The 17159-nt window shown below is 47.3% G+C and overlaps 1 protein-coding gene across 1 annotated transcript in view; it reads left to right on the forward strand.

The window, feature by feature from the left end:
• Positions 1–11558: 11558 nt before the first annotated feature.
• The window catches only part of Nrp1 (neuropilin 1), a 144778-nt gene continuing 139177 nt past the window's right edge, over positions 11559–17159 (forward strand). Inside the window, 3 exon segments of the mRNA XM_038312800.1 lie at positions 11559–11859; positions 12218–12750; positions 16269–16443. Coding sequence (XP_038168728.1) covers positions 12678–12750; positions 16269–16443 — 248 coding nt within the window. The 5' untranslated portion in view covers positions 11559–11859; positions 12218–12677.

The following is a 17159-nucleotide window of genomic DNA, read 5'->3' on the forward strand; positions in this document are numbered from 1 at the left end:
TACAGAGAAAGCCTATCTTGAAAAACCAAAAATAAATAAATAAATAGAATAACTACCCTGTGTTGTAAGGAGGCCGGCTAGCTCAGTCAGTAGAGCATGAGGCTCTTAATCTCAGGGTCATGGGTTTGAGCCCCACGTTGGGCATCAATTTGAAGTAATAGGCCACTAGTTAGTTCCCGGCCACTTAGCCTCAAAATAATTGCACAGAAACTGTATTAATTAAATCAACTGCTTGGCCCATTACCTCTAACTTCTTATTGGCTAACTCTTACATATTAATTTAACCCATCTCCATTAATCTGTGTATCGCCACGAGGCTGTGGTTTACCGGATAAAATTCTGGCATCCATCTCTGGCACAGCTACATGGCTCCTCTCTGACTCCGCCCTCTTTCTCCCAGCATTCAGCCTAACTTTCTCCATCTAGTTCTGTTCTGCCCTGCCATAGGCTCAAAGCAGTTCTTTATTAATCAATGGTAATCGTAGCATACAGAGAGAAATCCCACATCAACCCTGAAACAAGGCCAGGCCTAGTGGCACAGCTGCTTCGAGGACTAAGACACAGGTTTAAAAGTTTAAGATGAGTTTGAGGTCAGCCTGAGCTGTCTCAAAATAAAAAATAAGAACGTAAAAGCAGGAGTGGAGATTTAATTCCATGGCGAAGTGCTGGCCTATCATGTACAAGACTATGTGTTCAATCCCCAGTAACACAAAAATGAGAATAAATGAATCAAAGAAATCACTCCAAGCAAGTAGTTGGAGCTAAAATTACAGAACTGATAATATTCCCCAAGAAAAAAAAAGAAATTAAAATATTGATAATGTGCATTTAATAGTTATAACGACAGAAATAAAAGACTCATGGACCAAAAAAAATGGGACTTTTAGGTGAAAAGTGCCAAGTGCCAGTTAATAATGCTGTCCCAAGAGCCTACTGTATAGTCTAACCAGTCCCTCTCCTGATTCAGAAAATAGAGCTGCTGGGAACATAGTATCTGTTGTACTAAAAACATCTTCCCTGCTTTAGGTGAAAAAGTGTGTCAGCATTACACAGTCATAATAACCAAAGAGAAAGCAAAAAGCAAGCCCACAAACGAACATCACCACAGCTGTCCTTCTTTTTAAAAGAAAAGCCCTAGGAAAAGGAAAAAGAGGGCAGAACGAGTCGGCAAGGCTTTCACTGAGTGCCGGAAGGGAAAGGGGACGCGGCCAAGTTTACAACTGTGTGCTGAACAGGACCTGGAAGCTGCAAGCTTGGACTGGGCACTGTGGCAGTGTTTGTGACTCATTACAGATGCCCTTGGAGACTCTTCCCTCTCCCTTCAAATGTGGGGAGTCATCAGGAAGGGAAGGGATCTGGTTGTGGAGTTAGGAAGACGACAACAGATGCCAAACAGCAGGGCATCGCTCTGGGGGACTTTCCCATTAGCCAAAGTGCCTACCTCTTCCTCTATAGATGTGACCTCCAATCATGGCCCCATCTCCTCATCACCCATTTTCAGAAACTGATTTTCCACAGGTTCTCCCAGGGATAATGGAATAGAAGTCTGAAGGAATAAAAAAAAAAAAAAAGATTTTAAAACCAGAATAGTCATTATAGCCCCAGGAGAACATGGTTAAGTTTTTAGGAACTTGTACAAAACATTTTTTATTTATCTTGTTTTCTGAGGACATTGCTTGCTAATATATGTGACTTTCAAGATGGCAGCAAATGCATCTTGAGTTAGATTGAGGGCCCTGCTTGGCTCAGAATCCCCCCTGCATGGGGCCAGCATGTGGCTCAGGAAATCTTGTTATGTTAGACATAAAATCCTCTGAACTTTGTAAGACTGAAGATGATGCTCTGGCCACAGCTTGATCAGTGTGAGTTGGACCAGTATTTCCATGCCAGAGCTGTCTATCAAAACATGATGCTCTCCACATAGGAAACTGGAACAACCTAGCATGTTACCTCGGCAATGAAACTCTCAAGACAAGAGAGCTCCATTCCTGCAGGGAAGCTGGAGGTGTCAGAACAGGAGGTCCACCACCTGACTGTGCTACTGTTGGTCTTCTACATGATCAGAGTTCCCTCCCTGCCCCTCAGAGGAGACCTGGTAATGAAGCATCAGGAATATGATTTGTTGGGGTGGGGGAGTCCCTGCAGGTATCAGCACCAACAACGAAATGAACCTCGAAGAGATAAGAATGATGACGTGGTACAGTTGGACTTAGTCAGTCAGACTGGGCCAAACCTCCAGAGTCTGGTCCTGGGGTTCAGTCTTCCTACACATCTAAACACAGGAAAACATTGGTGGGGAAAGTCTCCAATGGGATAATTCTCACTGTTCCCCAGTCAGTAGTGCTCAAGGCTAGGGCCTAGAGAGGAAGACAAGCATAAAAATGGATTCTATTGATGGAGAACACGAAGTCCAAGAGCTTCTTCATAAGGACAAATTCTATTCACTGAAAGAAAAAGTTCAGGATCAGGAGCTACACAAGTCTCAGGATTGGGGGGAATTCCCTAGAGGCTGGATCCTAATAGAATAGCAAAGGATCTCCAGGAGGTTTGGTCACTTTTACTCCAGCATCCTTCTCCCAGTGACTGCCTCCCATAGGACAGCCAGATCCAAACTACTTCACTGCCCTAACCGTCTAGACAACAGCTGGACCACACAGGCTTGCCCAAAGGACTCCCGGTCACTGTATGGCTGTGTGGAGCTCTCCCTTGCCACGGTAAGCCTACTGTCTATAACACAGTCCACCCTGGGAGTACCTTGACTCCTGAGAGAGTTTCTGCTAACAAGCCTTTCGGGCTGGCTTGTGCCTCGCCTGCTGGGTGGGCTTGTTTGTCCCTGACAGTCCTTTCTTTCCAGCTGCTAGCATGTGATGCTCTATTCTCCTGGTGTCTGTGGGTAATGGAATGCTTCTGTTAGTGTGTGTACTACTGAGCTACCCTCTGTGGGTCACCAGATTGACACCCTGACCACAGCTTCCGTCTTGCTCGGGATCCTCCTGCCTGTCTTGGTAGAAATAAACTGAATGCAGGCTAGATAAGAAGTAGGATTCCCATGAGAGGGATGCATGCCCATGAGTCAGAACAGGGACACTCGGCTGTTCACAAGAATGAATGTACCTCTGCCCGTCCTTGAACACCCACCATCAGAACCAAGAGATAGAGACACCTCGAGACCAATTTAGAGGAGAGAACAAGAACGTGTTCAGAACTTCAGCAAGAGCCACCAGGGAGTGGTAAGTGACCCTAACAGTGTGGGTGGAGGGTCGTCTGTCATTAGCATCCCCTCTCTCTGTTTCTGTCAGTTTTCCTACCTCTCATTGAAATATGTACTTTAAAACTTTCCAAAAAGGTTGTATTTTACTTGTGGGAGGACTTTTTTTCTAATTTTTAATTGAATTGAATTTAGTGTGAGTATGTGTACACGCATGGGCATCCACATCCATGACTAGGATGTGGCAGTCAGGGGGGCATGTGCCTATCCCTAGTCTGGCATATTCCCCTTTTCTTCTGGTCACAGAATCCAAAGATTCATTTCTCAGTTGCCTCTTTACACTCTGTATTTCTTCCATCTGATACCTACCACCAGGGTGGGCAGCCTGGAATGCTTTTCTTGGGCAATTGATTGGCCAGAGACTATATATACAATCCACACATCAAGCAAAAGATATGGGAGAATCACACCTGTAGAGAGGAAATATCATGACCCCAAACTTTTCTCTGTGATGTGACTTTGAGAAGTCCTCTGATGCGTGGGCTATTATTTCCACCTTTGTCTTGCTTGGAGCATGCCCAAGAATCGAGCCACCAGATGGAAATACAGGTGACCTCCCACTGACTGGCATCTATGAGATCTTTGGTTCCACTTCCATCTCTGCATGAGGTCAGATCTGTACCTTAGCTGCCTAGTCACAGCCATTAATTCACTTTTCTGGTGAAGCCAGTCTAGCTTGTACTTGTACTTGTTTGTGACTCTGTGTGTACACACGTATGTGTACATGCTATCAGCATCCGTCCCCTTAGGTGGATAACTGTTCTGAACCCCAGAGCAAATCATCCTCAAGCCAAGGTCCAAAGCATCTTGAAAGGCAGCAAGGTCAGACTTTGCTTTTACAAATAACTTAAGATCTGGGTGGCAATGGATCAATCTGAGAGTGGATTAAATTTGAGTATTATATTAGTTTTCTTGTTACCGTGATCAGATATGTGGCAAGAAGCCATTTTAGAAATGAAGAGTATATTTTGCCCCCCACAGCTGTCAGATATGGTTTGCCATATCGAGGAAAGAATGGCAGAGAAAGAACTTGCCATCAACTACAAAGACCAGAGTTCAGATCCCCAGTACTCATGGAAATGATGTAGCAGTGTGGCAACCTATCTCTAATCCCTGGATGTGAAAGGCAGAGAGAGGGGATCCCTGGTGCAAACTGCTTAGGTAGGTAGACCAACTTTATCAGTAAGTGCTGGGTTCAAGTGAGAGACCCTACAGCAATATCTAAAGGGGAGATAGATCAAAGAAGAATTCTGTTATTAATCTTGGACTTCTATATGTGTGTGCATGTACACAAACGCACAGACATACACACCTGTACACAGCCCACATATTTTCATGCAAAAAAAATCACAAATGGGTTTAAAAATTCAGAAAAAGGAACTACAAGGAGTAAGGTACCTGTAGGGCTGTCTAGATATAACAACACTCCGTGGGCTCAGTGGTGCCATTAAACCTGTAATATGCATGGCAACGTGAATGCCTCTGAGTATTTAAAGAATAAATCATATTATTTGCCCTTATTTCATTATAAAAATTTAATTTCATTAACTTTTAAGATAAAAACCCCAATCTGAAACATCTCATTTGCTCTATTAAACTTCGTGCAGAATTCCTTTATAACTCTGTCACATCTGAGCTCACAAAAAGCACCTCAGTTTCCCCACTGGGACACGAGGGAGAAACAAGGTCCTGAGGCGACGGTGATGCTTTGAATTCTGAGGATGCAACCAGAAAGCCTGGCTCTACCCCTGCCTTTATCTTCATGGTACGTTTCCTTTCCTTTATTTCTTCCCTTTTCTTTTCTGAGACCCCAGAAGTAACCTTTAGTTATTTATTGCCAATGGGGATACAGTCTGGCGTCCTGGTTGTAGGCTTAGCGTCCAGGACAATTCAGGCGCACGCTGTTTAGTAAAGCAGACTGACTGGGCTACCTCCTCATCTTCAGTGTGTCCATGGCACTTTCCTTGTGGCCCGTGAGTTTCAGCTGCGTTGACCCCACTTTTGCAGGCCTATTCTTTTTGGTTTCTGCAAGTCAAACTGTCTCTGGGAGAAGAAAGACAAGCGAAAGCAGGGGCAGCCCTTCCCAAAGAATTTCCTTTGCTGTCCACAGAGCCAGTTCCTGCTGGAGGGTGGGGTATCTCACAGGCCTCCAAAGCTCACCTGATCCACTAGCAGGCTAGAGTGCTCTGAAAATATGAGCCTCTAGGAAGTCTGCTCTTCCGCATGACTGCTTCGTGTCACCTATGCCTTGGTGTGGCATTGCAACAAGTCCCTCAAGATGGTGCATTTTGTGGCTGGAAACCAACCCACAAGTATGAATGCATCGTTTCTCACAAAGGAGAGAAGGCGACGTGACAACCTAATGACTTAACAAAACAAATGGGGAAAGATGCAAGAGTGGCCGATGAATGTCCGCCAGCTGGCCTGACTGAACAATCAGGGCGAGAAATTGCACGACAATTTTTAAAAGTCACACGTATCTCTGAAAAAAAAATAGCTAAGTGATGATGCTGAGTGGGGGTTTCACAAACCGAAGCTGTGCTCTGGTTGTTTCACAGACTCGCCCAAATGAAGCTGCGTGCACATGTAAAGTCTAACATCTTAAATTCCTGAGCTGTCTTTAGGAGGGTAATGAACAAAGAGGAAAGAAAGACATTATTATTGTTGAAGAGCTATGTGGCTGTGAGGTGAGGGGAATATTCCCTGTGTATCAAGAAACACATTTATATATTTGTTGTAAACAATGGCAGGAAAAAAAATGTTTTATAGAAGAAGACACTGAGAATCCTTCTTGAGTCATGAAAGTTGAAACAATACCATTAATTCTGTATTACTGTACATCACGAGTTAAGCAGACTGATGTATGAAAATCCAGCACAGTGTTCTGGGAAAGCGTTCTACTGTGTTCCAATCCCAAATGTGAATTTTTATAAAAGTCATCGACAGAGCAAGGACAATAGTAGCCTCTCTGGTCAGCACGGTCCCCACGTTGGCATCCCTAAAGCTCATTGGCCAGCTTGCCTAAGGTAATCAGCCAGCTCCATGCCAGTGAGATCCCCCCAAATAAGGTGGGAACACACAAGTGTGTATTCCCTGGCCCGCACCCCCAAAACAAATAACACAGGTTTCCAAAACTTCTGTTCATGGCCTCCTCCTCTGTTCCCTTCACAATGTCATCCTCCCTGCCACCGTGCTGCTGTCATTTGCACTTTGGTGACCCATCACATTCCCAGCCATGAAGCCAAGCAACTGCTTTGGGTTGTAAATTCATCCGATTGCCTCAAAGGGACAAACATTGAAACTAGCCGAAGTCCAACTTTCTTCCAAGACAGCCTTCTTCAGTGTCCATGCCTGTGTGGCCAGTAAGACCCCTATAGTTATGGAGGATTGAGTCCTGCTGGGTCATTCTCGACAGCACCTGCTCCTTTGTTGCCATAGCAACCTGTCTGTCCAGTTAGCTTCATGCTCTAACTGCACTTCTTGCTCCCCCTTCCTTCCCACTGAGTGTTCCAGTGCAGTACATCAAAGCTCACCTTACTTCTTCCCGAATTCCACAGATCACTCATTTTCCATGCAACTGCCAGAATGGTGGAATAAAAAAATAAAAAAGAAAACTGTTGTTCTAGAGCAAATTAAACAATTCTTAACTGCATTTTGAAGCCTTCTTTCTTTTTCTTCCTCTTGACAGCATATCAGGTAGCCCAGACTGGCTGCAAACTCCCATAGACAAGGATGACCTTGAACTCCTGATCCTCCAGCCTCCAAATTCAGAGGCTAGGATTTCGGGTAGGCACTGTCCTGCGTGATTTTTGTGTGGTGCTGGGATTGAACCCAGTGCTTGCGTGCTAGGAAAACACTCTGCCTGTAGCAGGCTTTCTCTTGGGCCAACCAGCTCCCAACTAAAGACACGGAGACTTATTACTAGCTGTGAATACTCATTCTTACCTTATGCTTGTCCCATTAACTTATTTTAAGCTGTTTCTCTTCATTTAGAGGAAAGCCTTGGGGCTTTTTATCTTTCTTTCATTTTGTATGCCTTACTTTTCCTGTTTCTTCTGTGTCTGGCTGGCTGGCTGATCGCTGGCTTTCCCCGGCATTCTCTTCTCATTTTCTTCTCTTGAGCCTAGATTCCTCTTCCTACTTATTTTCTCTGCCTGCCAGCCCCACCTATCCCTCCTCTGCCTAGCTGTTCAGCTTTTTTTTTATTAGACCAATCAGGTGCCTTAGGCAGGCAAAGTAAAACAAATGCAACACACCTTTACATAGTTAAAGTAATGTTCTACAACATCTACCAACTGAACTACATCAGCGGCCCAGTTTTGAGCTCCTGGCTGGCTATTTTAATAATGACTTTATTGATCTTTCAGCATTCTTTATATTTTTATTCTCTACTCCCATGGAACTATGGTTAGATTTTAATAAGTGAGTAGCCATTCCCCCGTTTTGATTGCCCAAGTTGAATTGCATAGACAAAATTCTTTAAAGACAGCCATTCGGAAATTTTAAATTTATTCTCTCTAATGATGTTTTTAATTTGCTTGTTGAGTATTTCCATCAGTGTTTGTTTGTTTGTTTGTTTGTTCTGTTTAGTTTTGTCTCTCCAGTTCAGAGAGAATTCAGCCAGGCGGTGTGCTGTGCACCCTGTAGTCACAGCACATTGGTGACTTGCTTAGACACTCTCTCAATCTCAACCAACCCCTGCCCCAAAACGTAGGTCACAGAAGGGAGATTAAGCTCCGGTTACTGTTTCAAGTTAAACACAGTTTTCAGACTCTAACCCCAGACTCTACAAAAGCAGAGGCTCTACCTGCAGGACCCGAGTTTAGTGCTGACTCCCTGTGTCAGGGAGAATGCACATCTCAAATACACACATGCTTTAAAACTTTATCTTGCGATTTTTAGGAAGCTTTCTCTTCCCCCGTATTTAGAGAAACAGAAACTGGGGCTAGAGGGATGGCACCTGGTGCACTTACTGCTCTTCCGGAGGACCTGGGTTCGGTTCCCAGCATCTACATTTGGCAGCTAACAACCATCTGTAATTTCAGCTTCAGGGCATCCGATACCTCTAGTCTGTGGGCACCTGCACTCACATATACATGCCCACGTGCAGAGACATACGTACACATACTAAAACTTAAGTACCTCTAGAAAGAAACAAAACAGAAGATTCATGTCGGCCATTTTCTTTTGCCATTCCATATTCAGATACTGACTATAGCAGGAGCCCCAAAAGACAGCTTTTGCAGGACATTTGTTTCATAAAAGCCTCATTCTAAGGGAATTGTTTCATTTTTATAACTTTAAATTCTTTTTAATTGTGTGTACATATGTGTGGGTATATGCACGTGACTGCAAGTTCCTGCAGAGTTTGGAAGTCAGTGTTGAGTCCCTGGGAACTATAAGGCTAGGTGGTCCTGAGCTGCTCAATGTGGGTGGGGGGAAGTGAGCTTGTGAGCCCGGGTCCTCTGAAAAGGCAATACCTTTCCTTTTACCACTAAGCCATCTTTCCTGCCCCAAAGGGAACAGTTTTTAGAAGTTTCTTTCTTATTTTTTTGAAGACGGTATCTCATGGAACCCAGGCTGACCCCCAGCTCACTCTGGCCTTGAAAATCTGTATCCTCCAGCCACTATTCCGGAGTGCTGGGGTTAGAACCCCACACCACCGCATGTGGTTATAAATTGTAACTTCCAGTCCTTTCCAAGTTTCTCTTCCTGCACGGCAGATGTTGCTTAGCACCTAAGAACACTTGATTGTTTTTCTATATCCATAGGTTTGACTTTTAAAACAGCATAATGCAAAATCTCCACTGAACTTGATTTGGTTTTGAGCTACACTGGGATTATATCGTACCAACCTGAAGTACCAGGTGGCTCCAGAGGTCTTCTGGGAGCAATGACTCTCTTATTTCTGGCAAATTGATAGGGCTTGGTGAAATGAGCAGGGCATTTCCACCCAGCTAGTTTTTACTGGGGAGGCCAAGATCTGCCCTGCTCAAACAGGCCTCCTGGGCCCCTGAGGTGGTCCTGACCGACAGCCTCTGTCCTGCCCTCTGTTAGGGCAGCAGACAGATAAAATCTCCCCATATGTGGAAGCAGGCCCTATCTCCTCGACAGATCTGTGATACCAAAAAGAGGGATGTGTGCATAAGAGAAAAAAAATCAAGCTAGGAATACTGCCAAATTCCTCCTCTGTCTCACACTTGCGCTCCTATAAAGCCAGTCTGTCTCCCTGGGTGGAGAATTGCAGATATCTGAACCGGCCCTTCTCCACTTAGTGCACAGGGAAAGGCTGGTAGCCAGAACGGTTAGCAGTATACACGAACTAGCTACTAATTATTAATTAGGGCGGCTCGGCTGCATTTCGCAGTACCAACTATGGAAAACAAGGCGTCTAAGAAAGCCTCAGATAAGCGTGGCCCTGGAAAATCCGAGACAGAGTTTAAGTCTGTCTCCCCTAAAGTGCATAGGGCATGCCTTAGCGGTTGGAGAAAGGCTGTCAAGAGTCCTTGGTGGCTGAGCCAGAAAACCAGGGGTCCTTCAGCAGACTCCAAGCTTCGGAAGCAAACCGTCCCTCCCAGGGCGCACCAGTTGTGGGTCTGGGCTCTGGGAAATGCACTTGCAGCAGGGGTAGGGGTAGGGGGTTTACAAGCTGTTTCCCCAAAACATTGGCCGCTCAAGTGTCCCGCGTGTGCCCCCTAGCTCACCCGACCCGGGGCAGACTGCTTAAATACCACTCTGCTCGGGCAAGCCAGGCACTGGATGTCCTCTTTGGAAAGGGATAAGCATCTGGATCGCCATAACTTCGGCCGGTTTTCCCTTCTCTGTTGTCCTGAGCGGCGCCCGGCCCTTGACTCCAGGGCTAAGGGCTCGGGGTCGCCCAGAGTCTGAGGCTCAGTTGGAATTGGCAGGGATGCACCCGGCGCCTGGCGTAGGGAGGCGGGGACACGCGCTCTCGGTGGCAGGGCGCCAGGGCTGTCCCCCGCCGCTGTAGTTCCCTGGCTCTGCCCTGGGCGCGGCTGACGCCTAGACTGCCTGCAGAGGGCCTATCGCCGAGCGACTGCCCCTTCCGCTGGATCCAGGCGTTTGACTCCCGGACTCCCGGCGCGCCCAACCCACCGGAGCCTCCAAAGGGTCTGAGAGCCCAGGAGGAAGCCAGTGGCGACCAACGGAGGCGCTTCGGGACAGAGCTGGCTCGCTACGCCCGGGGGAGGGTACAGGAGGGGCAGGGTGTGTGTGTGTGTGTGTGTGTGTGTGTGTGTGTGTGTGTGTGTGTGTGTGTGTGTGTGTAGGTGCCCTGGGGAAAGGGTGGAAGGGAGAGGTTGCGTTGTAGGCGGAGCCGGGTCACCAGGGCCGGAAAGAAGACTGAGTCCAGCACGGGAGCCCAAGCTGCAGCTCCACGCTTCGCCCAAGCTTCAGTACAGTGCCCAGCCCAGACACTCAGGACAGAGTTATGGCCTGAAGCGCCAGTGTCCTGGGCGTCCTTTCTCCCTGACTGACCCTAGTTTATCAGCCAAAACCTTTGACCAGAGTCTCCTTGCCAACATTCCTAAATCTTTGCCAGCCCTTGCACCAGGTAGGAGTCGTTCTCTGTGGTGGCAGTGAGTCTATTAAATGTCACTTCCCAGAAGGCTTATGACCTTTTCACCTTCTTCACCAGCTCCTTCGGAGGGCGACGAGCCCAGTTAAGTGCTTGCTCAGAGGCCGCAACCTGTTTAAGTCCCCGGGTTGTCCTTGCTATTCATACACCAAACACCACCTGCTGCAGTTCTCGGAAAGCCCTGGAGGAGGGAACCGGACGAGATGGGGGATGGGGGGAGCATCGGGCAGACTCCCAGGACGCACCTCCTCGTGTGCTGGAGGGCCAGTAGGCACAATTCCCTGCTATCTAAAGCCGGCACTAAGAGACCCATGCCAAGACCATCCAGTCCCCCTATTTCCGGTTCTTGCCAGTCTTGTACCTTTTCTTGGGATGCAAAGAATTGGGCCCTTCGACCCCGGATTCAGAATTCCTGGAGCACCTAGGTTTCTACGTGGCTGGTCAGTGTCTGTTGGCGGCTGCCCCCTAGCTGAAAGGCGCGCCACCACCCATCCTCCTGGTTCATTAACCCCAAAGGAGAGGGCATCAAATCTCAGGGAACAATGCAGCCTGCAGCCAGGGGGAGTGGGGGGGGGGCGGCACCCAGCCTCGCGCCTTTGCGCAGGGCGAGGAGGCCTTACTCGGCTGCAGCCAGGTTCCGTGCTCACAGAAGGTCTGCCTATGCTTTACGTGGCAGAGACACGGTCACAGCTCTCTGGGCTCAGCGGCGCGTCTCCCACAACAGCCAGGCTTTCTTCTCGTCTACAGTTCCACTCCTAGAGTCCCGAAGCGTCCGGCTGCTTCCCGTCCGCCCCAAGCCTCAGGCTGGCATCTGGGAAGTGGAAGTGGAGACTAGCTAGCTCAGCGATCCTCACAACCCGGGGTGCGGGTGCCTGGGGATTTGGAGTTCCGTGAAGTAGCGGCTAAGCCCGGGCTCTCGGAACTCCTTGGATCCGGGATCCTAGCCTACTGAAGCAGCCTAGCTCAGTCGTGGAGTGCAGAGAAGCACGCCGAGGTAGACTAGCTGGACCCTGGGGCTGGTACAGCTCGCCTTGCCCCTCCTGACATACACGCGTCCTTGCGCTCTGGGCGCTGACAACCTGCGCCCTCCGCGCCCTTCTTCCCGCTGAGAGCACCGCAGGGTATGGGGTGGGGGAAGCCTAGCCAACGCACCGGGAAAGCACGCCTAAGGAAACTTGAGTGTCTGAATCTCCAGCCAGGCAATCGCTGGCGGAGCTGTGCGGGGAGGGGGCGGGAGGAAGCGAGGGAAGGGCTCTGGGAGGGAGGGGGAGGTCGGAGAGGGAGGCGGGTGCCAGCGGAGAAAGTCCTCGCTCTCCCGCTCATCTTTTCATTGCTCTCTCTCCTTCCCGCAGACAACCCGGACCTCCTCTGGGCGCCAGCTCCTCGGCTCCAACCCGTCCAGAATCAAGCGGGATTTTTTTTTTTCCCCTCTAGAAATTGGCTTTGGTGTGTCGCCCGCCCTCTCCCCTCCTCTTCTCAACTCCTCCCCTCTTTTTTTTCTCCTCCTTCTTCTTCTTCCTGAGACATGGCCCGGGCAGTGGCTCCTGGAAGAGGAACAAGTGTGGGAAAAGGGAGAGGAAATCGGAGCTAAATGACAGGATGCAGGCGACTTGAGACACAAAAAGAGACGCGCTTCTCGCGGATTCAGGCATTGCCTCGCCGCTAGCCTTCCCCGCCAAGACCCGCTGAGGATTTTATGGCTCTTAGGCGGACTTAAGAGCGTTCGGATTGTTACGATTTCGGTTTGCTGGGCTTTCGTCCGCGCAATCGTGTTCTCCCGCAGCTGCCTTGGGACTGGCTCGGCGAAGGAGGATGGAGAGGGGGCTGCCGTTGCTGTGCGCGGCGCTCGCCCTTGCCCTCGCCCCTGCTGGCGCTTTCCGCAGCGGTAAGTGACAGGCTGAGGTGTGAGCGACCCGGAGGGTCCGAGGCTGCCGGGTCCCCTCCGGCGGTGGGCTTCCCGCCCGGGTAGCGGGACGCGCACACTGCTGCCGGGCGCAGGAAACTTGCCTGCTCTAGGAACAGAGAAGTCAGGGCCTCTGGGTCAGGAAGACCGCAAGCCCTCAGCACCCAGCTCCAGTGGGTTACTGGCTGTAGGCTTCTCCTGCCAGTTTCGCGGCAGAGCTCCCTACCTTCCCAGATCAGCACACCAATTATCTTAATAATGTTTCCTCCCAGAGGCAATTAGATGAGACTCCCTTTCAAAAATCTGATGGCTGCTGAGAGTTAATGAACACTTCACCGGGAGGACTTCCTGGTTCTCCTCACAACTCCCCTGCTCGGTTTCCTCTGGTGGGTGACCCGACAGATAGTGGTCAGTCTTGGCGGCTTCCCGGACTCTCTTCCCCGCCTTTACAAACCATCCGTGATCCGTCTGGAGTATGAATGAAAGTCGCGCTGTCAATAAAGGGTTTGGATCTATTCAGTGTAAGGCGGCAGCGTATCTGAGAATCCCTAACCCAGTTGGCTTTAAAAACCATTCTGTTAAGTAACGAAAGGCAGTCCTAGGTATAAACAGTGCCTTGGAACCTAGAGTGTGTTTAAAACGGGATCCCATACAAAGGTGCTGAAGGCCAGGCTAGAGCTGATCCAAACAGTAAATCTTAAGCATTATTATTAACTAATGGCCAAATATTTACTTTTGTCTGGCTTAGATTTCAATCAAAGCAATTAGGAGAAAAGTGCATCTACTACTTATTGTGGTGTATTGTTTTAATAAGAGGAGGGCTCTACCAGGAAGAGTTTATTTAAATCAATCCTTTATGGTAGAAGTTAATCTCCTTAATGCGCTTTCCCCAGGTTTTGTGATTTCAGAGATAGATCTCTCCCAACAGGTACCAAACAGTTGTCAAAAGATAGGCAAAAATTTTGTGAACGCGGCTGGAATTCAATTTATTAATGAAGCCGAGTTGGCGGCATCTTTCTCTGGCAGGGAAGCCAAACCCTCAAAAAATCATGAATGTGGAGTTCAATTTGTTAATGAACCTGAGTTGGTGGAGTGCTTATGCACTCTGGCAGGGGGTAAAATATCATTTCCCTCTTACCAAAAGAACTCAAATGTTTAGACCTCAAAGCGGGTATCCTTCTCAACTCCTGAGGTTAGAGCAGTGGTTCCCAATCTGCCTAATGCTGCAACCCTGTAGTACAGTTCCTCATGTTGTTGTGACCTCCCCTCCACCATAAAATTACTTTCATTGCTACTTCATAACTGTCATTTTGTTACTGTTGTGAATCATAATGTAAATACTTTTGGAGATAGAGGTTTGTCGAGGGGGGCCGCGACCCACAGATCAAGAACCCCTGGGTTAAAGCCATGTTGGGGTACCCAAAGAGTGGTTGTGATAGCCAATATGAAGAGCATTAACATTTGTGTGTTTCAGAACAACACACACACACACACACACACACACACACACACACACACTTTTTAATTTCCTTAACAGAAATCTGGGGAATGTTGAGAATCTGGGCTCCAGTCAGCTAAAACCCTGTTGCTATGCTTGAGGTGACCAGTGCCAGCACATGCCTCCGTAAGCCTGTGGTCCTCTTAAAGCCATAGCCACCTCCTCCCAGTAAGTGTCTACTAAATTAATTCATTAACCTTATTTAGGACTAATGGTCCAGAGTCATTAGGAATTGCTCTCTCCTAATCAAGTGTTAGAGAGACTGAACAGAGTGTGGGAGTCCGCAGTCCACATTATCTTGTTACACTGTCACTTTCTCAGAAGTCACAGATTAAAGTGCTCTGGTGTGGTACCAACTCCACCTCGCTGTCTTCTGAAGTGACTGTCTGGCAACTGCTTTATTTCACTCCCGTAGCAGATGCCGTGGTGGCTACACAGAGCTGGAAGGACTTAATGAGCTGGGGGGGGGGGCAGTCTTCAAGATTTCTGCACAAATAAAATAATGCCAGAACCTCCACTGAATCACACCGCTGAGCTGGCTGGCATCATTAGCTGAGATTCTGGGTGTTGGTTGCAATATCCGTCCTTCTTGCAGACCTAAAGCCTTTAAAAAGCCAATGGGAAGAGATTCTGTAGGGCCAACCCCCTCCGAGCTCAGAAACAGCCAGAAACATCCAGCAATTGGAGAAAACAACATAATTTATATTGTCTTCTTTTTAATTTATGGGAAATGACTTCTGTAATGCATGTAGCTTTATGCATTTTTGATGTGCACTTCATCTTTCATTTCCATTTGACCTGGTTTTCCTGTAATAAAATTCCGTAGATTTATAAATTCATGCTGAGAGCAAAGAATGCCATTCTCTTTCCACGGGGAATCTATTAGATGTAATATTAAAATCTATATATACCATTACTGGATGTTTGTGATTGATAGGCTTATATATTTCAATGCTTCGTACCTGTTTCTATTACATAGTTTATGCACCAAATTTTTATTGCCCCAAATTAAGCATCAATAAATGGGGTGGCATTTACAGGCTGAGGCTCTCCTGTGTGAAACCCATAATAAAAAGTGACAGTAGCCATCTATGGTGAATTGTAAACCAGCCCAGCATCTGGCTTGTCTGGCTGATTGAGAGTCACTTCAGCGTTTGGGTTCTTGTTGTGGTGGTTTGTTTTTTCAGTAAAGGCTCAAAAGTAGATAGTTTCTCTTTCCAGGGGTGTAAAAATCACCATATGTGATACCCAGACCTCCGTGGCCAGGGCTTCCCCTAACATCTAGTAATTAGAACTAATGCCGTGTGTGGCTATTTATTTTTCTTTCTGCCCCATGGCTTTGATCTGGTCGCCAAGGCTGAGCAACTTGGATAAGTGAAGCCAGTTCTTTCTGCCTCACCTGCCCCACTTTGTTCTCTGTTGATTTGAGTCTCAAAAGCGGAGATAACTCAGAATCGCTCAGATTCACAGGCAGATAGAACAACAAAAGGAGAGTAGACCACAGGCCAATCAAAGTCCTGGAAGACAGTCCCCGCTGGTCACTGACACGGACCAGGCTTATCATCAAAAAGCCACTTGCAAGGAGTGGCAGGGCATCTTCTAGTCACCTTCCACTCAGAACTGTTCTTTAATGTGATTACACTTCTCGGAAGATAATTAAGTCTAGCAGGAGCTCCCAGGGGGCTGTGTTAACATCAATTGAGGGGATTTAATGTTTTTAATGCTAGAAGACCTCTTTCTTTGGAAGGAACTGGGTAGGGGGTGGAAAAGCATCTCAAATCTCAGTAGGCTTTCTGTGGAAGCCATGCTCCTGGAGATTAAAGAGCCTTTCCTGGTGTTGTGGTGCTCTTCGTGCTTAGCATCACAGGAATGACTTGTGGGGACCCTCTGGGGTTTCCCTTCCCTGACAGAACCTTTGCTAATTGTTAATGCATATGTAAAGCTAGAAGACTCCACTAGTTGTGAGGGGGAAAGATCGGCTAAAATGTTCTTTTTGTTGCAGAAAAATGTGGCGGGACTATAAAAATTGAAAACCCGGGGTACCTTACATCTCCCGGTTACCCGCATTCTTACCACCCAAGTGAGAAGTGTGCATGGCTGATCCAAGCTCCGGAGCCCTACCAAAGAATCATGATCAACTTCAACCCGCACTTTGATCTGGAGGACAGAGAGTGCAAGTAAGTGCTGGAGTTTGAACAGGGCGCCACAGCACCATCTAGTGGTCATGCGTGTCCGTGCGCGGTGGGTGTAAGAACGTGAATGGATCCCAGCCTAGATCAGATCAAATGTCAATGGCGTGGAAATGAAGTAACAAGAGTCTGAGTTCTCCCAATATGTAAATGTATGATAGCGTGTCCTTTTTCTGTTGACATTTTTGGTTTGGGAAATCTTTTGTTAAGAAATGTATGATGCGTGGTTCTTTCTGGGACGGGTTTTGAGAAAAAGCTTGTGTTACCTTAAATATTGTGGGTCACCAGTATACATTATCTGCAGATGGTGAAGTTGGGTGTTTTTTTAAACAAATCTGTGGCTCATTTAATGATTTTAGAACTATGTTTCTCATGACTGGGAAATTTAGCTAAGTGACAGGGGTTACCCCAGCATTGATTCCAAAGATTGTATTGAGTTTGACATGAAAAAAAAAAAAAAGCAAGTTGTCAGGGGACAGAAATAAAGTATACAAAGTGGATTAGATGATGGTTTGGTATTATTGTTAGTGTTTGTTTGCTTGTGGCAGGGTCTCACTGTGTAGCCCTAAAAGGCCTAAGATGGCTTTGAACTTAGAGATACATATTCCTCTGTCTGGGTTTATAGACATTTGCTACCATGATGAGTTTAAGCAAGAATTTTTAATATTAGGTTGCGGAAAGGTTTATTAAACTGGTAAAAAATA

This window comes from Arvicola amphibius, chromosome 15 (genome assembly GCF_903992535.2).
Source record: "Arvicola amphibius chromosome 15, mArvAmp1.2, whole genome shotgun sequence".
Taxonomy (NCBI): Eukaryota; Metazoa; Chordata; class Mammalia; order Rodentia; family Cricetidae; genus Arvicola; species Arvicola amphibius.